The sequence below is a fragment of the Globicephala melas genome, chromosome 9, assembly GCF_963455315.2.
Source record: "Globicephala melas chromosome 9, mGloMel1.2, whole genome shotgun sequence".
NCBI lineage: Eukaryota > Metazoa > Chordata > Mammalia > Artiodactyla > Delphinidae > Globicephala > Globicephala melas.
In genome coordinates, this window is record NC_083322.1 from 44,608,710 (window position 1) to 44,633,445 (window position 24,736).

The 24,736-nt window shown below is 37.4% G+C and overlaps 1 protein-coding gene across 1 annotated transcript in view; it reads right to left on the minus strand.

The window, feature by feature from the left end:
* The window catches only part of ITPRID1 (ITPR interacting domain containing 1), a 201,224-nt gene that overhangs the window by 16,464 nt on the left and 160,024 nt on the right, over nt 1–24,736 (minus strand). The window contains 1 exon segment of the mRNA XM_060304947.1: nt 3,154–3,248. Within this exon segment, the coding sequence (XP_060160930.1) occupies nt 3,154–3,248 (95 nt within the window).

Genomic DNA, 24,736 nt, shown 5'->3' on the forward strand with positions numbered 1-24,736 from the left:
CTGTCATATTTAATCCCTTTCACCTCTTTGCCTTGCTCATTTTGATTTTTCTCTAAAGAATGTCTTTCATGTCACTCTTTGTTTTTTGCACTACCAATGTATTTTTTACTACTTCAAAATCATTTTAAATTCTGGTAAAAATTATTTTATATATTCTCATTCATTTACTTGACAACTATATTACTAGTTGGCTACTCTGTGCCAGGCATTGGATGAATAATGGAGAGACCTGAAAGACACAGACCAGGCTTTGAGGAACTTGTCTAGTCGACAAGGCACAGGTTATGGGTAAAATAGATGGTAAAAAAAATGCTAAAAGTGCCTTTTAATTGAATTTGATAGCAATAAAAAATACCCCCAGAAGATCTTTTTCAACATATGTTTTAGAAACACATAATTTATAAGACGTGCCTCCTAAGCAATGAAATAAAATAATTTGAAAGCTGATGACTAGCCACCATCTAGAAAATAGCTTGCTATATTTATTTATTCATTTCCAGAAATATTTATCTATTGAGTGCTTACTGTGAGTTAGGCAGTGTTCTAGATTCAGGGAATACAGTGGTGAATAAGATTGTGTCTCTCCTCGGCAGAAGTTCAGTCAAATGTTCTGAGAATGAACTCTGAGGACGTTGGTAGCCTTTACAAAGAGTAAAATAGCCTTATAACAGTCTTTGTACACTTTAAAGACTAAGTCCTTTTATCTGCGGCTCCAGCAGCACTGGCTCCTCTTTAAAGCATGGTTTCACTGACACGTGTAAACTATTTGGATTCAAATGCTAAAAACTATTCAGAAGAGAAATCCTGAATACCTACTACAGGGGGAAAAATCAAGTGAAGATGCTGTATGCAGTTTTGTGATATTCATGATAGCAAAGGGAAGCATGATAACAAATGAGAAATATAATCATGGATCTATAAATAGTGAAATGCAAACACAAGTATATTAGAAAAATTTATTTCTACCTAGTATCACCAGATTAGTGATGGCAACTGAAGTATGATTAATGGTGGTGCTCAGAACGAGGTTACACACCCAAACTTAAAGCATGATTGTGGTCACAAGGTGGCCTATTTCAAATTGACTTTTCTAAAGGAATTATATATCTGGCTTAATTTCAAGCAAGCAATTTTAATATCTTTTGTCACACAAAGTATATTCCATTGCTTTATGTGATGTTATCATTCTTTTTTCTGGTCTTTGCTCTTACAAAAGGAAAACCAGAAGATGCACAGCAGTAACAGATTTTGAGGCTGAATTCTTTTTTTCTTAGAAGGACATGTTTTTGCCAAGTTTGCAACCCACTTGAACTTCTGTTTGTTCTTTGATTTTAGAATAAACTTGGGTTCCTTTTAACATTGGGAAAATTACAGATTTTGCCATAGATAAAGAAGTCTAACAAAGTTTACTCAAGATTTTTATCATCACCAAGTATCTGTACGTAAAGAACCTTCTTAATACAATCATTGTAGCTGAATCTGAAATATAGTGTCTTAATTTAAGGTGAAACCATTTTATTTTCAATTAAGCATTCATAAAATAACTTTGTAAAGGAAATATTTTTTAAAAGATATTCTAAGAAAAGCTTACTCTAATTTTTAATGGTTTGAAGAAGAGCTTGCTTTATTTAAAAAACTACTTGATCATTTGTTTCCCCAGCAAACATGAGTGTTTGCTCTGTGCTAGGCACTGAGGTAAATTCTGGGGATTGAAAAGAAATCAGACATTATTCATGCCATCAAAATGCTATTACCTGCTTAAATTTACCTTTACACATATCGTTTAAACAAAGAATAATTTGGGAACATGTTACACAGAGAACTGGTTAATCATAAAATAATCAGAATTGAAGATTCAGAACTGAGAGTCTTGGGTCTGGATTTGTCACTAATCATCACTGGCACTGGAACAAGTCACTAACCTCGTGGGCCTTTCTTTCCTCATATGTAAAGTATGAGGATTGGCCTAGAAATGGAGTTATTAAGCCTTCCATTTTATAATGACAACAATTTGATTGCCTGAAATAACCATAACCTCATGCCCACCCCTGAATGTCTGAGCATGCATATTGGCTCAACACGGTCCACCAAAGCCTACCAAGACATGGAGAGGGTAACTTGCATGTATTTATAGACAAAGAAAAGGAGGGAAGACTAAATCTATTTTTAAAAATAAATAGGTTATTATGGTTAATATATACAGATTACAGGTAACATGGGCATATTTTAGAAATAATAAGAAGATGAAGGTGAACAGGGAGTCAGAGAGGAGAGCAGAGAGGATTTCCTCTCTCAGACATACTACAAGGTGGTGAGCAATCAGGTTTCACAGAGTGAATCCTGAAAGGCTTTGTGTTACCCACTCCCTTATGACACGTGTGATAAAACATTTTATCTGCTTTGGCTTCTAATGAAATGCAATCTGCACCAGCAAAACTCATTTTGTAATAAAGTTACATCCCAATAGGTTATTTGCAGCACAGAATTTGGACAGGACATTCCAACCGGAGTCTGAGAAATCTGGGTTTCGTCCTGAGGCCAACACTTGCCAGTTGGGTGAACTTGAGCAAGTGACTTAACTTTTATGAGTCTTGGTTTCCTCATTCACAAATTAGAAATAATTGTAGATAAGTCTTTATACTCAACTATAATTATGGGGTACTACGTTGTAACCAAATTAAGGAAGGGAAGTTTCTGAAATCTGCCTTTGGCCTTTCTTGACTCCCTTTTACTTTCTTGCCTCAAAGCCTTTTCTAACATCATCTCTACCTTCTCCAAGGAAAAAGGAGGACCCCACTTAGAAGCATTTTGTCTCGGAATTAGGCTATGGAACAGCGAAGAAACAAATATTTGTGAAACTTGGGTACAAAGAGTTGGCAAGACCCAGATGCCTCTAGCAGTGTTGTGTATCAGAAGCAAAGGGCACGAGAGGGATCCCCCAAAGAATAATGTAAACTTGCCTTCTTTCCATTTCCCCATAAACGGCCCTATTATTTGTTATGGGATACTGGTCATACTGGGGAGAGGGGCAAATTGGGTGGTGATTGGAGAGATACACATAAAACAGAAAAGTTCTTACGTTTGAGGAAATGGTTACACCTTTGGTCTGGATACAGACTTCAGCGTCCTTGCTTCCATAACACTAATGGGTACCAAAAAGGCATATGAGTCCTAAGGGTCTGCGAGCCAGATGTCTTCTGTCTTCTCCAGGCTTCCTTAGGATCCCAGGGAGGCCACAAGTACATGAACTGTCAGAAGAGCGTGTACAATTTCTCTAACAACAGTAAATATGGTGTTTCTGAAATTATTTCCCCACCATTTCCCTTGCTACAAATAGAAAAGGAACTTTATTTTCTTTCCCTACAGTGATTTGTGCTAGAAATAAATTTAAGCACCTTTCTTCTGAAGTTAAATATTCTTTTCTGAAATTCAAATATTTTATCTTCGCTCTGTCAACCAAGTTTACTGAATTTATTTTAGGTCCCTAAAGTACTGTGGGAGCAGGAATAGGGCACAAACATAAACCAGAAAATTACAAGAGAATATGGTGATTGTTTTCCTTAGAAGATGGGACATTGAATTATTTGTAAGGTAAGGGACTTGTCTAAAGAGTGACTGTTAATGGAGTCCAATCAGAATATGTTTCCTCTGAAATAAGTTTGTCTAAACTCTGTTCTTTCCACTTACAGTGAAGTTTTCTTCACAAAAAGCAAGACGATTTAGATTTTATATTGATACACATTTTCTTTTAAGTAAACTGTTGGAGATATTTGGTTATATCTCAATGCCCCCTCTTGTGTAACTTAGAAATGCTTAATATTGCATGGAGGTATGATACCTTGGCACTCTGAAACTTAAGGCTAATTTTATGATAGGTTATCAATGAAATACTTGCTATTGAGAAACTCCTTTACGTAAATCATCCTCTCTGCACGGGTCTATCACTTTTTAATTGTTGGTGTTGTCTCCATTCTAATTAGAGCAGTGCTTCAAATCTACTGTGGTTATAGGAGTAATAATAGGATTTTCCCTTCTCTAGGTTTTTCTTCCTGAAGGATGCCAAGTGCTTTAAAAATTGAATAAGTTGATAGACAAATTATACTGGGATGAGCACACCTACCAAGGATGTGCAACCATCTCCAGGGTAGCTCCCTGTAGCTGTTTACTACCTCACAGTGGTGCCTAGGAGCAGTTGATTAAAAAGGAAAGAAGAATGCCACTTGGAATATAAGCAACAGGGGGTTTGAGGGAGAGGAAATATAATTATCTAGATTGGAATGTGACCAGGACAACCACACCATATATGCAAACTACTAAGCTTAAAATAATTCCTTTTATTGATGGAGTAATCAGATTTGGAAAGGCAAAAAGTAGGCAGGAGAGGTCTGGGAGTCCGACAGTTGTTTGAAAGACAAGCTAGTGTTTTTACACTGCCAACGTATGCATTTTAGAAACCTTTTTGGTCTTGTGTTTTTTGTCTTATTCACTTGTACTAATCCTCACGCTGTTTCTTGCTTTGGGCACAGAGGAAATCAGAAAAAAGCCCATTGAAAACTACTCTCCCAGCTATCTAGGGAATCTACTATGTGATTTAAGGCACTAGCTATTTTCAAAGCTAAAATAACAGACAGTGCCTGTGGAATCAGAGAAGATGAAAAATTGGACCTTTGTCAGTGTGTGGAAGGGGTATGTTAAAAAGTGTATTACCTCCTTCAGTTCCTAGACCCACTCCACATTCCCCTGCTGTTTTTCCTTGGAACACTTCCTAATAAATCACTTTAACATGAACCTTTTACCAAGGACTGTTTCTGGGGAACACAGTCTAAGATAAATGGTAGGGATGATTCATAAGTGAACTCTCGAACATAATGTTAAAAAAATCTAATTATTGAAAGTCCAGTATATGTAAATATTCATCACAGGCCCTGAAGGGCTTATCGTAAATAGAATAAATGAAAAAGAAGTAAATTAACAATAATTTACATTAAAAAAACCAAGAAAGAGCCACAATTGAAAACCATGATCGATTCAAGGTGATGTTACTAATATGTTGATAACAAACCATAATTCTTGAAAATTGTAAAAATTCCAAAAATTTACATGTTTGTATGTACAGTAGGCATAACGTTGTCTGTACAGTATGTACAGTAGGCATAACGTTGTCAAAGCATTGTGTAGCATCCAGGCCTCTTTACAGAAAACTGAATTAGAATTCTCAGTAAACTCGAATGTACCACTTGTATGAGCCCCTAATTAGTCACTTAGTATGTTGCTAGTAACAGTCTGGATCATATCTGAAAATGAAAGTCTGTGTAATTACACATACTTTCCTTTTAAGAATCAAAGAAAAGACTTCCATTTTTTAAATCAGTTAATGTCTCATTTTTCTTAAGAGAGTACTAAGGACTATCTATTGATAATCACTTATCATGTCTTCATATCTTTCCATAGAAATGACAGAAGAGGGTTTACAAATGACTTTCAAGATGAATCCACAGTAATAACTACAGTGCTAATAGCCACTATTTATTGCTCACCACTACTGTTTGTGATATTCTGTACACATTGTTTCTGATCCTTACAACTGCCCAGTTGGGTAGATTTCATCAGGCCCATCATAAAAATGGAAACATTGGGGTTTGCAGGCCTCAAATAACTTACCATAGGTCACACAAAGAACGTGACCTGACCTTATGTTCATGCTTTTTCCATTAAAGCACACATATCAAATCTTTGGTATTTCACCAGTCAGTCCTGTATCCATGTCCAAAGAAGGAAGGAGAAAATATTGGCATTTATTTTCTAAGGGCTAAATTCTGGATTATGGTGATTTCTAGAGTTTTGCTAATCAATATATACTTTCCAGAAGCCACTCTTATGCTCCTTAAGGAAATTAATACAAAATTAAGCTGAACTAAGTAACATTCTCAAGCTTACAGCTTAGAGTTTAAAAAGAAATAGCTGTTTAGTCACTTGGCTGATGGTGATACAAAACGTCAGCAGTGGACCTGAAGTGAGGTCCAGTGTTTATTCCTGCCATTCTACTTCAGGGAATAAGAAACGACATTCCAGGGTTCCTTGTGATTTGAAAGTATAAATGGAATTTCTGAGTCAGGAGTTTTCTCAGTGGTTGTTTCTGAAATAGGTTTCAAAAAAAACGAGCAATGAATATTCTAAAATCAGATGACAAGGGTGTCCAATCCCTTCTCCTCAGAGAATCTTTCCTACCCATCTAACCAAATATAACTCCCTGTGCCAGGACATTCTATACTCCATTGCTCCATTTTATTTTTTCATAACCTTTAAAAACATCTAAGATTACCTTATTAGTTAATTAATTAATTATATAAATGTATATTTATTGAGCACCCATTATGTATCAGGATCTGGGTATGTCCTAAGGAACTGGGCATACAGTATTGTACAAAACAGAGAAAATAACTCTATGCATGAGATGTGTACACCTATTAATTTTATGTCATCTCTTCCTTTTGTGGAGACTTTGTTATTTATAGCTCTGGACACATAATAGGTACTCAATAAATATTTGTTAAATTACTAGAAAAAGTATAAATCTGCAAACTTACATGCAGTTATTTTTTAAAACAAGCTATTGAGCTAAAGTTGAGTCTCTCTTCCCTTCCATACCCTGCTCCCCACCAAAAACAACTAGCCCTGCTCTTCTCTTATAAAGCATAATTTTATTGGAAATATTTATGAACTGACCTCTCCATCCCCCTTACTTTAGATGCTTAAGAAAATATTGGAGGTTATGTAGGTATTTTAAGCATTTGATGGTTTGGACTAAATAACAATCTGAAAGTCCATGGTACCTGGAGTCGAGGACACTGGATGGTTATAACGAAGAGGTCTCTAAATTTTAATACAGATGACCTGAATTCAACTTCCAACCTTGGTGCATACTAATTGGTTGTTTTGTGGCAAATCACTTAACTCCTCTGAGCCAAAGTTTAGCATCTGAAAAATGGGGATAAGCCTGACTGCTTAAACTACTATACTGGTGACTGTAAGGAAAAAACTTATGAGCTAGAAAAATATGAAGTTCTTATTAATGGCAAGAATAACACAAATGTAACTTAATGTCATAAGAAGCCAACTCTCAAATTCAGGAAGGTTGAGAATGCTGTCTGGCATACAACATAAATATAAACATAACCACTGAATCTAGCTTTACATGGAAACAAAACAGACTGCTGATCATATGGGGATTTAAAAGAAGGATGGCCTTAACCAAGAATATCTTTGCTTCTGGTGTGTCTTACTACCTGATATTCTACTAGTAGAAATGTTTCAATCCATTGTTACTGAATAATAAAACAAATGTAGACTCTGGACTAAAATGGTAGAATGAACACATATAATTTTTTTCTTTGCAAATATCTTGCTAAAACTGTAGTGAAGAAATTTGTTCATATAGTAGCATCTCGGACATGGAATTGTTAAACCATCTTTGAGAAATGTACACCAGGACTTGTTCATTAGGTTGGCAGCAGAGGGGCAGAAGGAAGTATAAAAGGGAGGGAAGTATGTGGATGTGTTCCTATTTATAAATATATATATATTTAAATGTTGAGCCTTCTTTTAATTTATTTATTTTTATTTTTGGCTGTGTTGGTTCTTCGTTTCTGTGCGAGGGTTGTCTCTAGTTGTGGCAAGTAGGGGCCACTCTTCATCGCGATGCGCGGGCCTCTCACTGTCGCGGCCTCTCTTGTTGCTGAGCACAGGCTCCAGACGCGCAGGTTCAGTAGTTGTGGCTCACGGGCCTAGTTGCTCTGCGCCATGTGGGATCCTCCCAGACCAGGGCTCGAACCCATGTCCCCTGCATTAGCAGGCAGATTCTCAACCACTGCGCCACCAGGGAAGCCCCCTATTTATATTTTGATGATAACCATTGATGTGTGTGCATCTCTTAGCTGTACTATAGGAATATATTGTTAAGTAATTCAAGGGAAACATACCTCCTTGCTAATACTTTAATAGTTTAGATCAGATAATGAATCCTCTTTAAAAAAAAAAGAAATTTGTTTTATTACAAACACATAAAAGGAGAGAAGTACTTCTGGAATAATGGAAAAATAGCCTGCCAAACCCCATTTCTACATAAAAGCAACAAGAACACTGGCAAAAATGGTCAATATTAACTTTTTCAGAACTCTAGAAATTAACTCAAGGCTTGCAACAACCTAAGGAGCATTTATTCAAGGAAAAAAAAAAAAGCTGGATATAAATAAGAACAGTGAACTCTGTGGCATTTTAACTTACCCTAATCCCATCATCCTTTCCCCAGCTCTGCATGAGCCTTGAAAACCAGCAACCTTGGAACAACAATAGATGTGAAAATCAGAAGACTTAGCAGTGAGTGGTAGAAGCAGAAAAAGGGTGAACCTCCCAGAAAAGCCCATCCCTGGAGAACTGTCACTAGTTGACCTGGCTGGCAGCTCTCTGACAAAACCCCATTCACTAAGCTTGTCTTTATTTGATTTGACTCACAGGTCCTTAAGTGAGGAAAGCCACATCTTCAGGGCATTTGTCAAAAACAACCAAAGATAATTGTTTAACATTGCAGCTACCTGAGATGGCGATACCACTTGGGGCAAACATGAAGCTGACTAATGCCCACAGAAGACTCTGAAAAGCTCCAATATATTCCTATGGATCTAGAAGGTTGTACACATGTGCAAGGTTGTGTGCATGACAGGAAAGATCTGAGGAGACCCCAATCTTTCACCTCGGGCTGACCTTGAGGCTCTGAACAAGGAGGAAGTGAAGACTAGGCTGAGTTGTATATAGTTGGAGCACTGAAGCTGTGCTCCAACATATCCACAGAATCCATCAGCAGTGCGTGGGAGATTTATTTGTTCAAGGCTCTTAAAAAAAAAATCTGCCCAATCATTAACTGACCACTAAGCTATCTTGAGTAGAGACTTCAGTGACTGCACATGACAAAGAAGACAGACTTCACAGAATTAATCCAGGGAAGTCACTTTAAAACAAACCAACCAACCAGAAACAACAACAAACTATCATAACAATAAACCATAGGGAAACTCAATAAGATCAACAGTTAACTTCCAATCAGAGACCATGAAGACCAGAGGCTGTGGGATGACATTGCAAAGCACTGAAAGAGAAAAGAATGCCAACCGAGAAACTCTATATTCAGCAAAACTGTCCTTCAAAAATAAAAGACAGTTTAAGACATTCACAGATAAACAAAATTGAGAGAATTTATCACTAGCAGACCTGCCCAATGAAAAAAACTAATGGAAGTCCTTCAAGTTGAAGTGAAAAAACACTAGAGGGTTGGTGATGCTAAGATATCCTAAAGTGACAACTGTGCATCAGGCATCAAGCACCACCATCTTGTTGATTAGAAAGGCACACTAAGAACAGAGTTTTGTTTTCTGATTATATATCTTTTTAATCTAATGAAATCACTGGAGGATGTTTTCTGAAAAAAAAAAGGGGTACCCAAAGAAATAAATGAGTTCTAGGAAAAGGATAATCCAACCCAAAAAGATGTAGGAAAAAGAAGGTGAAGGAAAATCCCTGAGGATGACAGTTTCATAGCAGGCTTAGAAATCATTCTATCTAGAGGAAAAAAAAGGATGGAAATTACCATAAGATTAGATGCCAAGAGTAAATTTAAATTATTAGATTTGTTAGTTTACCTGGCGTAAAAATTTATTTTATGAAAAAATATATTGAGAAGGTATTGGAAAGTGTAGGAAGAGCTGGTAAGGTACATAAGAAAATAAACAAAAACACCTTGCCCAAAATATCTTGGTCCATTCTTCTATTCAATATCTCCATGTAAACTTTCAATTTCTCTGATAAAATCCCAGTTGATATATTATTTGATACTAATGCTTGAAAATAGTAGTCTGATGGGCATAAAATTTTTTTATTCTTCTAAATTCAAAGTTTTTATCATTATCAAGTCAACAGAAGTCCATACTACTGCACTACATTATCTTTGCAAAAATTCATTTAAGTGACATTGATTTTATTTAAGCCTTTAGAGCCTGGCCATCATAAGTTTCTCCATCTCTCTCTTTCTCTAGCTCTCTCTTTCTCTCTCATATCATTGCTCTATGTAAACATTTAGATAGGGGCTTGATTTTGCCTTTTTATCAAAGGCAGGGATACAGCTCCTGAGAAATCTTTGTTGTCTCATTCATCCATTGAAGAAATACTTTCTGAGCTTCGAATAGGTGTCAGATCTCCCACTAGATTACCAAGGTATGCATGTCAGTGTCTTTGGACTGCTAGGAAATCACAATTTATTCACGTTATCATTAACAAAGAGCAAATACTGGTTTTTGAAATAGTCATATTTTTCAGGAGGCAAGAATTTATACTAATAATATTGCCTATTAATACAATAGGAACGATAATGATAGAAACAGAACTTTGAATTTCCCTGTAGACTGCATATTTTTAAAAGAAAGTCATTTAATGAAAATAGAATATTTACAAGTTCACATCATGTTATATTTTATTAAATAAATTTTAAATCCTATTGGTTAGTGCATCAGACCATGACCAAGGTGAAACCTGTGCAATTGCCATGCAGGTGGGCAAACTGCACCTGCTGAAGGAAACAGACCATGTCAGATATCATCCTTGAAGTCTGTGTGGGCACCAGAAGCAGACTACAGTTGGCAGCAGAAGAAACCAATCAAATTCTCAGCTGCTCTAGCTCTGAGCCACTCTCTAACCTCTCTTCCCAGGGAGAAGAACCAGCCTCACCTCTGGTTTCAACTTTCCCAGGGAAGACTAAGAGGGGGAAATGCCAACTCTCTTTCTAAAGTGAGGAGAACAGCCAGAATAAGGTCAGATATGGAAGGAAAAGCCCTAATATTCAAAACCTCTTCTAGTAACAGTTTCCTTCTCATTTGCTCAAACTTTTCTAGAGCCTTGTGCTTACCATACAGGATAATGTTTGCTACACAAGACAAGTACTGGGATCTTTCTTCCAACAGATTCCTGAAAAGAAGGTGGGAAGCTATGATTTTCCCCTTGCACTCCCCTAAGCCATCGATCTTCACATCGATTTCATACTGCCTGGGACTTTTGGCAAAACACAAACTCCCTTATGAATGGCCTAGTTTCTTGATGCAATATTCACCTTGAGTGGTTTTATACTAGCACTTGGCCAGTAATTAAAGGAACCTAGAAAGGAGTGGGGGAAAAGTGGTGGGGCCGAGCTGGGGCAAGAATAGGGGATAAACCGTATGATTAAAAACATCTGAAACACCTCCTGTCCTCTTTACCTTCCCTTTCTTCCTCTTTTTTTTTCTTTTTTTGCCGTACGCTGGCCTCTCACTGTTGTGGCCTCTCCCGTTGCGGAGCACAGGCTCCGGACGCGCAGGCTCAGCGGCCGTGGCTCATGGGCCCAGCCGCTCCGCGGCATGTGGGATCTTCACGGACTGGGGTACGAACCCGTGTCCCCTGCATCGGCAGGCGGACTCTCAACCACTGCGCCACCAGGGAAGCCCCCCTTTCTTCTTCTTTGGTGGCTTCTATCAACCACCCTTGGCCACACCCTTCATTCCTTCCATAATCACCTCTCCAGGCTCAAAAAAGGGCCTGTGAGAGACTGATTTTCTAATCCTCTTCCAAAACAACCTGTTAGGCTAAAACAAAATAAAGGATTCCTGGTTTCATATCTGCTATAAGCTATCCTCTGAACAAACCCTGAAACACATCTCGTTAAACAAAAAGTTCATTTTTCTAAGGGGCATAGAAGAGCATGCTCTTGTTCATTTTCATCTAGCATAGTTCTGTGGGGAGTTATATAATAATAATAATAACTGTTATTATTAAGCCTGAATTTAAATAAATAAACTGAACTCCTAGTTAAATCATAAACTTTGGTTTGCTCCCCCTTTTTTGGTGTGGTTTATTTCAACCATATTAATATACTTTGATTTTAATATTCCCTTAGAAGTACAACAGTGTTTTCTCTGTTGAATTATAAATCTAATTCTACCTACATTTTAACATTAGGGTGGTATCTTGACTATTCTAACATAACATTAAAATTTTTGTTAGGGAAATAGAGGAATGTTTTGGCAAGAATAAAAGTTTTTGCATCAGACAGATCTGTTTATCCTAGCTCAGTCACTCAATAGCTGGGTTACCTGGATCTAATTATTTATCCTCTCTCAGCCTCAGTTTCCTCTTCTGTAAAATGGGGGTAAAATCCACTAATTCCTGTGGTTGTTTTAAGGATGAGTTAAGAATGTAAAGTGCTGTGTGTGATGCCTGGCCTATAGAATACTCAGTACAGGTTTATCCCCATTCTTTAAGCCCATTTTCCATGCTAAGTGCTCCACGGATGTGATGCCAACCCCTAATCAAGACATGGCTACAAAGACGTATGCAAAGAATCCGTAAAAGAAATACCAATTTAGTTAGAGACATATGTTTTGCACCAGCTAATTATAATTCAAGGCAAACTGTGTTCAGGCCTATAGTAAAGGCATATCAAAATTTATGGGAGCACTGAAGAAGGGGTACTCCAGGGAAGAGGGTTCTTGGAGGAGATGATAGAAGAGGCAATAGCTGAACTGAGACCTTGAGGATGGATGACTTTTGGCATGTAGAAAAAGAAATTGGAAGTGGATTCCATGAAAAGGCAGCAAGGCAACTACAAAGATGTAAAAGTGGGAAGTGCTGAGGGATGCAAAGCAACCCAAATACATGCAGTTTGGGCTGTGGGAAAGGAAGTGAGACCGTCAGGATGTACTGAGGCCAGAATGGGAAAGACCTTGAATTCAATCCTAAGGATATATCTAAGTATAGACAATTAGGAGAATGAAATTCAAAAAACAATCATGAATGAACAGTAGAGCATTATTATGGAAGTGAAAGCTCCCAAACAAGTGTAGGGTTGTAGCTATAGAACTTAGCATCAAGCAACTGCCCCTTTTATTTGATAGTGGATAATACCAGCCTTCATGCTAATGGAACATACTCAGTCAATTAAGAAAAGTACTGATTGCTGGCTGCAAAACATCCCCATGGTGCCAAAATGTCTGTGGAGTGGGTGGGGAGGGGGAGGGAAGGTGTGATAATTAAAAGAATTGTTACTTGCAATGTCACAGGAGCCAATGTGTTAACTCTGCATGCTGGAAGCTAGACTGCTCCCAGCTGCCACGGGGAGGGAGGATGTGGTTTGATCCCTGGCACCACTCCTTGGGACAAGATGAATCACAAATGTGTTAATAGTGAGGTTCCATGTCATAATGTGCCAGATGGAGGTGGTTACATCTCTGATTGATTGCCTCCTGGCCAAGACAGGGGTTTTCCAGAAGGCGAACGTCTCCAAATTGGTGTTGGAGCTCTAGGGATCAGCAGGTCTTTATTTTGGTCAACGTGGACCTGACATTCTTGACTTTATGAAGTGTGGCTTCCCCAGGACACAGGCAGCCAGAAACAGTACGTGGATGAGGAAAGATGTGATGAGGGTGTGATATATGGAAGAAAGTTTTGCGCTGGACTAAGCGTGGCTGTTAGTGAATCTACGTATGCACTGGAAATAAGGGGGTGGCGTGGGGGTGAGGAGATGCACTAGACACCCCGCCCGTGAACGAATTAAATAACTAGAGAGAGGAAAGGAAAGAAAAAGAAGAGAAAGAACAGGGAGGAAATGCTTCCCAGCCCCAGACACCAAATCCCCACAGCAGATGAACCCGGATGCCAGGCTGAGGCCACCAGGCAGAACTACAGAGCAGAGTAATGCTGGGTGACCTTCCCGCCTGTTCCGTTCCTTTCCATTCACCCCAACTATAACCACCCAGCCCTTTGTTGTTGTTGATTTTTCTCCCCAACGCAAGCTTCCGACTATAAACAGCCAACTACAAGGGCAATAACTGTGGCATCCTACTGGGAGCTAACGCAGCCTCTCGTGCAGGCGCTGGGTCCTAATACAGGACAGTGAATAAAGCTTCATTACAGAACAATGGAGTTAGCTGCCAGGGCCTACAGATTTGAATAAACAACAAATAAGCAACATCTGCTCCAGCATATGTGTATGGTAAAAAAAAGAGTCACAAAATAAAAGAATTTGTAAATGCCAAAAGCAACATGAAACTGGCAGTGCTACTGTAGAGTGAATTTTTAATTGCACATGCAAAGAGGCAGGCTGTGGGTATTAGTCTCACATATGTCTTGTTGCTGCCAACCTGGGAGTATAGATGAATTTAATTAAATAAGGATTATCCCTTCTCCCCAGTACAATTACTTATTTATAACAATGATAAAATTGCCTAATAAAAATTGTAATATTTCAAAAACAAGCCTAGAAAACACCCTGCTTTCTGTAAGTCGTTCAGGGCTGTTTGAGTTGGAGTGTGTCTTTTAAAATGAAGTCTTTGCCTACTGCCAGCGAAGAAAACAACAAACAGTAACCCTTATCATAAAGCCCGCTGCAGTTAAACAGCCAGAGATGGTATTATGGAGAAATATAAAGAAAACGCAGAGCAGCATGGGAATTGGCTTTCGTGGGGTGTGCAGAAAATTAAGCAATTGGACTCAAATTGAGGCCAGGCGACTGAGACAAGGGACAGAGCCACTGAGACTTGTGCTCCACCAGTGTACTGGTCCTAATCTGTCTTGTGAACAGGCAGTCTCAAGTGATCAGTTCCCCTCATTCTGGCTATCCTTTTCCCTGTGCACTAATTCCCCCCAAACAAGTAACACTACCTAGGCCGAGCAAACAACCAAAGAGGTGGGCACTTCTGCTCCTCTTCTCATTGCCAATGGAGTCCATTTTTACCTCCAAGTTAGCAAATCACACCATCGGGGAGGTCAGTGGTAATAATCCAGGTATGAAGCCATAAACGCCAAAGTAGATTCATGTGTAGGAGGTTATTATAGAAATCAGTATCTTCTGAGTCTCATGATCTAAGTTTGTTTTATATTTGAGCAATGTTGTTGTTTCAATAGACTTTCTGCACTAGGGTTTAAGGTAAGCGTTAAGAGCTCGTCACCACAGGGATTCTGTCAATGCCAATTTAGAAGGCAACCAGAAACAAAAGACAGTCAGGGGCTCTGAGATGTGTGGCCATGGGCAACCACACAATCTCTGTACATCAGTTTCCTCATCTGTGCACTGGGAATGATAATGATAGAATCCACCTCCAAGGGAGGATTCAATGAATTAATAGATGGAAAGTGTCTGGAAGTGTGCCTGACACAGAGTGAGCACTCAGATGTTGCCCGGAAGTTAAAATGATGCTTTATCGAGGCACTTAAATCTGTACTTGGTTCTTTCCGGGATGTTAGCAGCTTTCAATTCATCTTTTGCTTTTTCCTCTTGACCCTTATCACAATTGTACATTAATAATTAATTAGTTTCTCCTAAATCTTGTAAGCTCCATGAGACTAGGCTCTGTTTGTCTTCCATCTGTAACCCCAGCACCTAGAACAGGTTCTTGTATGTATAAGTGCTCATTGAATATTTGTTGAATGAATTAATTCAGTATGGAAGGAGGACAAGATCCTGGCTTGAATTTTGGTCCTTCCCTTGGCCAGCTGTGTAAACTTAGTCAAGTTAATTTATTGATGTCTTATCTCTAAAGAGGAAAGAATAGTGTGATCATTACATTAAGTACTATAATTAAAATTGCTTGGGACACTACAGATCTGTGTATTGATGTAAATTGTTAATTGACAAGGAAATGCTCCTTCATAATAATTGTAATTGATTGGAGTATAAAGTTCAGCAACAGATTTCACATATATTCTGATAAACCAGCTTTCTGAGAGATGTTGCTGAAATGTGTATAAAAGTGAAGTAAATTGTCTACATTACTTAGTACTAAATGCAACATGAATAAAATGAATGAGCAATTCACAGATTTGAAAGGTATGTACAAATTGGGTAAATTCCTAATTTACATATATTGAAATCTATGACAGTAAAACCATTAAAAAAAAACATGCACTACATTTTAAGCTAGTCATTATACTCTGCCCATAATGCACTGTTGCAACATTAAATCACTACTGATGAATTAGAATTGGGAACTCTTTCGGTTAAGAGAAGCCCAGAAGGCGACATGACCAATGTGGGGAGGCAACATGTATGTATGGGATTGCCTGATGGGTCAGGCACTGTGCTAGGCTTACTGGGTAAATAGGACAAGATTCCTACCCCTAAAAGGAGCACTGTTTGGCACAAGAGAGCCAGGTTACAGTTTCTCCAGTAAGTCCTGTGGAGGTGTCATTCACCAAGGGCAATAATAGCAAAAGGAAGCGGGTATAGGTAGAGAAAATAAAGGAGGAAGAATAGCAGGGACTACGGAATTTGTCTGCCTAACAAAGGAAATAGGCCATTTTTGATGTTTTCTAAATTCGAATACCAGCCTCTTTGAAATAACAAAGAAAGAAGAAGAGAGAGGAAGAGGGAGAGGGAGAGAAAGAGAAGGGGAGGGGAGGGGAGGGAAGAGAAAGGAAGGGAAGGGAAAAATTGAGAGAGAATAAACGATTCTAGTTTAGTGGTAACTGATGAGGAAGAAGACCAACCAGGAGACAGGATATAAAAGTTATCTCTTCAAAGTTCTCTAGGTCCCCAAATATACTCAAATTGTAAAAATTAACATTTAGGATTATCTTCATTGAATGATTATTCTGTGTAGACAAATTAGAAAATACAGATAAGCAAAAGGAGGAAAAACCAGATGTAATTCTATCATCTGGAGATTGCCATTGTTAATACTGTGATCTCTCCCTCTTTCTTTCTCTTGATTGATTGATCAAAGGATTGATTTTTGTTGTTGTTGTTGAAAATGTTTGAAACTTGTTTCAAACATTTTCATTTGTACTGTATAAAATGTAAGAAGGGGAAAGACAAAATATTACCTGAAACTCATCACCATGAGATGGTCACCAAACTATTACCTGTAGTTTACCTTATATGTAATTTTTATGTCTATTATATAGATTAAATATGTAATTTTATATAAGCAAATTGAGATGTTTTTCTGTAGGAGTATGAGTTTTATTTTGACCTGTTTTTATCTCCTAACTCTAAGTCTTTAACCACTGTGGCGTAAAATACCAGTTGTGTTCTCATTAATCACTGCGTGATATGCAGCATTATTTATTTAAACAACCTTTTACGTTGGATATCTAGGCTAGTTCTGATTTTTTTTTAATTTAATTTTTTTTGATTATTTTTAGTTTTCACACCTCTTTTATAACTGTTTTAGGATAACTTTCTAGAGGGTGCGCACAGCTCAGAAGGTAAACCATTTGCAATATTTCTGATACATGTTGTTATATTGCCTTTGGAAAACAATGTGTATACTTGACATTAGATTATATGATTTCTTAACCCTCCATCAATTTAGTAACTCATTTGTCTATTTTAGTGTAATTTAAATTTCTTAGATTACTACTGAGGTTGAAATTTGCTTCATTTACATTATTTTGAATTTATAGTGTTAACTTTGCATTTTCTGCACTTTTCTATAAGGTGGAGGACTCAGTCCCCAGGTCTTGGATTTGGTATTTTGCTTTGTTTGGAGGAGGAAAGTGTCACTTATACTTATACTTTTTTATTGAATTCAAACATTACTGCATTTATATCTATGGCAAAGTAGCCTATACATTATGTGTGTGTGTGTGTGTATAAGATATAAATGAAATAATCTTTGCATTACAGTTTGTTAGATATTTTAATAAATATTCCAAGAACACCAGCAAGGAATACTTATTTCAATATTCTTCTATTAAAGGCACATTATCAATTATAATATTAATATCTTTTCTATCATATTTTATTATTTCATGTTTGACCTGTAAAAGATGAGAGGAATAATAAAATCTCTCAATTTGAGTGGAGATGTTGGTCAAAGGGTACAAAGTTGCAGTTATTCAGGATGAGTAAGTCTAGAGATCTAAGGTACTGCATGATGACTATAGCTGGTAATACTGTATTGAATATTAGAAATTTGCTGAGAGATTTCGGGTTCATTCATTACACACACACAAAAAGTTAACTATGTGAAGAGATGGCATGTTAATTAGCTTGAGTAGTCATCATCATAGTAATTATTTCACTGTGTATATGTACATCAAATTATCACATTGTACACCTTAACATACATAATTTTTATTAAAACAAAATCTCCCATTTTCATTGTGTCAATTTCCTATAGTATCACAGAGTTTATTTTGCTAAGTAGTGTTATGAAAATAACATATACACATGGTTACATAATAAAAAGATGCCAATTAATTTAAAACATGTGTTTCCCTTCTGTTAAGGTACTGCCATTAACAGTCCCTTATACATTCTTTCAGAAGCATCCTGCACATACTTTCCACTCTCAATATACTCTTTTAACACAAAGAGGTATGTATATAGACTCTTTTGCATGTATCTTTTTCCCCCTCCTTTAGCAGGTGTATATCTTAGAGACCTTTCCGTATCAACATATAAATATCTGCCTCATTTAAAAAAATAGATTTTAATGTCAGAATAGATTAATAGATTTTAATGTCAGAATGTACAATAATTATTTGAAGCAAACATATTTTTGGCACTTAGGCTGCCTCTAGTTGCTTGTTATTATAAACATTTTTATAGTAAAAAATCCTTGCGTGTACATTTGAGTCTATTGGTAGGTCAAGTTTCAGAACTATAATAGTTGCACTAAAGTTACATACATTTAAAATTGTGCAACATCAACAGATTATACTCCAAATAATTATGACAATTTAGCTTCCAACCAACATTGGGTGTTTGTTTTAAACTTTTATTATCACTGGGTATTATATAAATCTTTAAATATTTGCTAATATGGTAGGTGAAACACATGTTATCATTATTGTTTAAGTTTGTATTTCTTTAGTTACAGGAGACATTGATCATGTTTTACCATTTTTATGGAGCTTGTATATTTCTTCCCTGGACTTTGTATCTATTTCCTTTCCTCATTAATCTAATAAGGTTTTGTTGTTGTTCTAATTGATTTCTAGAGGCTTTTTACAAATTCATAAAATCAGTCTTTATATAGTAGATGTTAATTATTTGGTATGTAATGATTCATAATTTTTAAATCTTAAATGTGGTTTATAATTTTGATTAAATTTTTAAAGTCTTCTTTTTAAGTTTTTTTACCTTGAAGTATATTTTATTAGATTTTAATATGATAAACCCTAATTAATTTTTGTCTTTATTTCTCTTTTATCCTATTTCCAATCTTTCACAGTAGTTTGTTATAATAAAATAGAATTTAAACAAATTATTATTGTAAATTTTATTTTTATCCCGTTACTTTGTAATATTTTGTTTCAAAAATTTTGACAATAATTAATTAACTTTGTATGTTTAGTTGGTTTTTACTTGAGTTCACTTTTTCCATACCCTATTTGAATTATTCTAGAGTACTTTTTTTTTTTTTTTTTTTTTGCGGTACGCGGGCCTCTCACTGTTGTGGCCTCTCCCGTTGCGGAGCACAGGCTGAGAGATTTCGGATTCATTCATTCGGGTTCAGACACTCAGGCTCAGCGGCCATGGCTCACGGGCCCAGCCGCTCCGCGGCATGTGGGATCTTCCCCGACCGGGGCACGAACCCGTGTCCCCTGCATTGGCAGGCGGACTCTCAACCACTGCGCCACCAGGGAAGCCCCTAGAGTACTTTTTTTTTTTTTCCTTGCAGGATCTTAGTTCCCTGACCAGGGATTGAACCCAGGCAGTGACAGCTTGGAGTCCTACCACTGGACTGCCAGGGAATTCCCAGGACTATGTTATTTTGAGTAACATCTTACTCAGTCAGGACATTGTCCTAGAAGGGTAGTGAAGGGAATACTTCATGAATCTTCCTTTGAGAATGACTTTAAGCTGCCCTTGCATATAGAAAAAATATGAATGGGTATAAAATCATTGGTTCACATTTTCCCACTTCTAAATTATGTGTACATCAGTTTACTCCCATCTGCCATTTAGTGTTCCTAGTGACATGTTGGAACGTTTTCACTTGTAAGTAATCTGTACTTTTCTGTCTGGAAATTTGTGGATTACCCCTTTCCCCACCTTATCATTGTATCTCATACATTTTACTGTGATATTTAGGTGTTCTCATTTCCTTCATGTACCTAGACTTAATAAAAACTATTTTTGTTGCAATATTTATTTATCAAAGGTAAGATTTAGCTAATTTACACTGCTACTGTACTCCCTTTGTCCTTGTATTTCTATCATCTATCTATCATTATCTATCATCTATCTGAACATTTCTTACTTTCGCAGTCTATCAGCTTTAATCATTATCTTGCCAACCTTCTATCTAAGGTAAAGACATTAGTGTACTGTACTGAATGTTTTCTGTTTGCTCCTCCAGATCTAGTCTCCTTTCTTCTCTATGTGTCCCTTATTGACCATATCAATGAGCTTCCTTGATCTCTGGCATCATCTTGGGTTTGGCCATTGGAGATTGGAGGATAGCGAGAGAGGGAGTTTGGAGTATTTATTTTCCCACCTGCCTCCTTGCTGGGTCATCCACAGCTTGGCTGCCTCACTCTACAAAAAGCCACAGCTTTCCGTACAGCTGTTCACCACCCGGTTTCAGCCACTACTCCTTCCCCTGCCTCTGCAGTCCTAAGAGTGGTAATTTCTCCTTCCCCTGCCCCTGCAGTCCTAAGAGTGGTAATTTCTCCCTAATATTTCCAAACCTAGGATTTGGCACCATTCATTGCTGGTTTAAGCTTGTTCATACGTTTATGGAAACTACTTCTCAGTTGCCCAGGTTGGGTGCTATCTGTTTTCTTCTTGGATGAAAGTCCCTGTTCTTTCCTCCACCTTTCTTCCAACGTTTCATCTACCACTTCCCAACAGCTCTAATTCTACCTTCAAAATGTTTATGTGACCAGAATTAAGTCTCTGTGTTTGCCTATTTGTTGATTCTCGAAGCTGAAAACCAATCAACAGTGTTCACATTGTTATAGCTGTGTAAATATGATTCAATGCAGAGTCTGTAGTTTGGTCAGGTGGCATTCCCTTTTCTTTATGCCCATTGCCATCAATTGGTATTAGATACCATTAATTTAAAGATTTCTATTATTTATGTACCACTAAAAAAGGAAAAAACCCTCTGCCAATTAAATTATGACCTGCCATCAATTGTAAGATGTATCTTGATTTCAAGGAAAAACTGTTCATCTTATAATTGATGAAATACAGTGGTCAACTCTTCCCTTGCCCTCTTGACTTGTCCTTGAGCAGTTCTCAGCCTGGAGTCACAATCCATTTCACAGCCTGCATTATTTTTCTCATTCACCAACCACATGTCTTCCAACTGCAGAGGAGTCATTTCAAAGTTGTATGGTGTAGTATTTAAGAGTACAGACTCTGGTGCTAGATGACCTGAATTTGAAACCTGGAACCACTTTCTACTATCTGTGAGGCCATGGAAAGTTACTTAACCTCTCTGTGCTTCAGTTTCTTCATCTAATAATTAGAAATAATAATAGTGCCTAACTCAATGGTTTATTTTGAGGATTAAAAGGTGTAATGCATGCGAAGTACCCAGAACATGTGAAGTACCGGTTACACTGTGACTGTCCTTGTTAAATATAATGAAATTGCTCTGTGAGTGGTCTCCGTTAAATGCCCCTTACTGCTTGGGTCTCAAAGTAGCATCCCCAGTCCTCCTCCAAATGGTAGAAAGAAACACAACAGGGCATTACTTTTCCCCAATTAAATATCTTCACCAATCTTTTCTTTCTCTCTGCAACTTGTCCCTTCTTTAAATACACAATGAGCTCAAGAGTTGTGGAACTGAGTCCTACAATTTCCTTAGAAAAGTTGCATATACGGATTTGTCACATGTTGACTTTGTATCTGATATCTTTTTTAGAACCTCAGTCAAAACTAAGACGGGAAGAGTCCAACTCTAACCACCTGTTAGGACTATGTAATATACTCCTTGGATCTGGCTTCCTTGACATTTTATTATATCCATTTCATTTTCTACTTGATTCTTAAATAATTTCTCACACATGTCTCCTACTTTTTAAATTCAGTTATTTTTCTGCAGTATTCAATCTGTCACTTACTGCCTTCATTGTACTTTTTTAAATTATAATTTTTCTATCAGCTTTTTGCTATACCTCTGTGATTTTTTTAAACTTTTTTTTTATACAGCAGGTTCTTATTAGTTACCTATTTTATACACATCAGTGTATACATGTCAATCCCTATCTCCCAAGTCATCCCACCCCCCCCACCCACCCTGCTTTCCCCCCTTGGTGTCCATACGTTTGTTCTCTACATCTATGTATCTATTCCTACCTTGCAAACTGGTTCATCTGTACTATTTTTCTAGATTCCACATATATGCATTAATATCTGATTTTTATTTTTCTCTTTCTGACTTACTTCACTCAGTATGACAGTCTCTAGATCCATCCACATCTCTACAAATGACCCAGTTTCATTCCTTTTTATGGCTGAGTAATATTCCATTGTATATATGTACCACATCTTCTTTATCCATTTGTCTGTTGATGGGCATTGAGGTTGCTTCCATGACCTGGCTATTGTAAATAGTGCTGCAGTGAACATTGGGGCGCATGTGTCTTTTTGAATTATGGTTTTCTCTGGATATATGCCCAGTAGTGGGATTATTGGATCATATGTAATTCTATTTTCAGTTTTTTAAGGAACCTCCATACTGTTCTCCATAGTGGCTGTATCAATTTACATTCCCACCAACAGTGCAAGAGGGTTCCCTTTTCTCCACTTCCTCTCCAGCATTTGTTGTTTGTAGATTTTCTAATGATGCCCATCCTAATTGGTGTGAGGTGATACCTCACTGTAGTTTTGATTTGCATTTCTCTACTAATTAATGATGTTGAGCAGCTTTTCATGTGCCTCTTGGCCATCTGTATGTCTTCTTTGGAGAAATGTCTATTTAGGTCTTCTGCCCATTTTTTTTTTTTAACATCTTTATTGGAGTATAATTGCTTTACAATTGTGTGTTAGTTTCTGCTTTATAACAAAGTGAATCAGCTATACATATACATATATCCCCATATCTCCTCCCTCTTGCATGTCCCTCCCACCCTCCCTATCCCACCTCTCTAGGTGGTCGCAAAGCACTGAGCTGATCTCCCTGTGCTATGCGGCTGCTTCCCACTAGCTATCTATTGATTTGTTAATGGTTGCTTTAAATCCTCAAAATTTCACAGTGTACTTTATTTTCTTTTATTAAATTTTATTTATTTATTTTTATTTTTATTTTTTGGCTGCATTGGGTCTTCGTTGCTGCACATGGGCTTTCTCTAGTTGCAGCGAGCGGGGGCTTCTCTTGTTGTGGAGCACAGGCTCTAGGTGCGCGGGCTTCAGTAGTTGTGGCACGCATGCTAGTAGTTGTGGCTCGCGGGCTCTAGAGTGCAAGCTCAGTAGTTGTGGCTCACGGGCTTAGTTGCTCCGTGCATGTGGGATCTTCCTGGACCAGGGATCGAACCTGTGTCCCCTGCATTGGCAGGTGGATTTTTAACCACTGTGCCACCAGGGAAGTCCCTCGTGGTGTACTTTAATATTGTACCATTTCACATAAGATGTAAAAACTTTGAGCTATATTGATCCATTTACCAACCTCCCCTTCCTCCATGCTGAAAATGTCATATGTATTACATTTATGTATGGTATAAACATCACAGTTCACTGTCTATCATTAGTCTGAAGAGCTTCCTTTAGCATTGTAAGTGCACTGTAGAACTATACTAACGAGTTATGGTCATAATTTCCAAATGAATCTAAGTTAACTCTCAGATTAGTCAAGGCATACCTTTCCTGTCACTGTAATATCAGCAAACACAGAAAAATTACCACAGTATCTAGCAGTTCACAATTAGAGGCTATTCCAAAAATGCTCACCAATAAAAGAATGACTACAAAGAATCATTTGGAATCCTCAGAAATGAATATTTTCAGTGAGATGAGAATTGTTATATGTTTCCTTCTTATATTTATATTCCCTCGTCATTCCAGTGATAATTTTTCAGTGATAAAGGGAGGATGGTACATTTGTGGCCTTGGGTCCCCATCTTTCATAAGAAGAAATTTTGCTCAAATTCATTTAGGGAAATGCTTAAATACACTTTTTCTGCTAATATTCAGAGTATTGTGCTTGAGTAGATGAAATAGTCTTTAGAATATCTTCAAGTTTTAAAGGTATTTGAAGTGTTCATCACATGCCTTCATCTATTTGTATGTATATATGCGTCTTAAAACTACAATTCATTATTACTCCCATGGTTCTGTGGATTGATTCAGGTTAGCTATGTGGTTGTCGCTTGGATTCTCTCAGGCAGTTGCAGTCTGATGGCCTCTGGGCTGGAGTCATTTGAAAGTTTGACCGAACTGGGTAACTAAGATGATTTATTCACAGGTGAGCTCATTCAAGGCTGTCCCACCAGAGTGATCACATGTGGCATACCCACATGGTGCACTTTTCACACAGAATGAGCTAGGGCTAGGTTCCCAGCAGGAATGTTCCAAGAGCAGGTATCTCAAGAAACAGGAAGCAGCCAGGTGGGTTAAAGGATAAGCTTGAAAGTGGCACAACATCATTTCTGCCATATCCTATTGGTCAAACAGTCCATGTGCTTTCATCTTTTAAGTAAAGTCATCTTTTGAACTTTGTGTAAACATTCATTCATATGTGTATATATTTAATATGTACATATATAA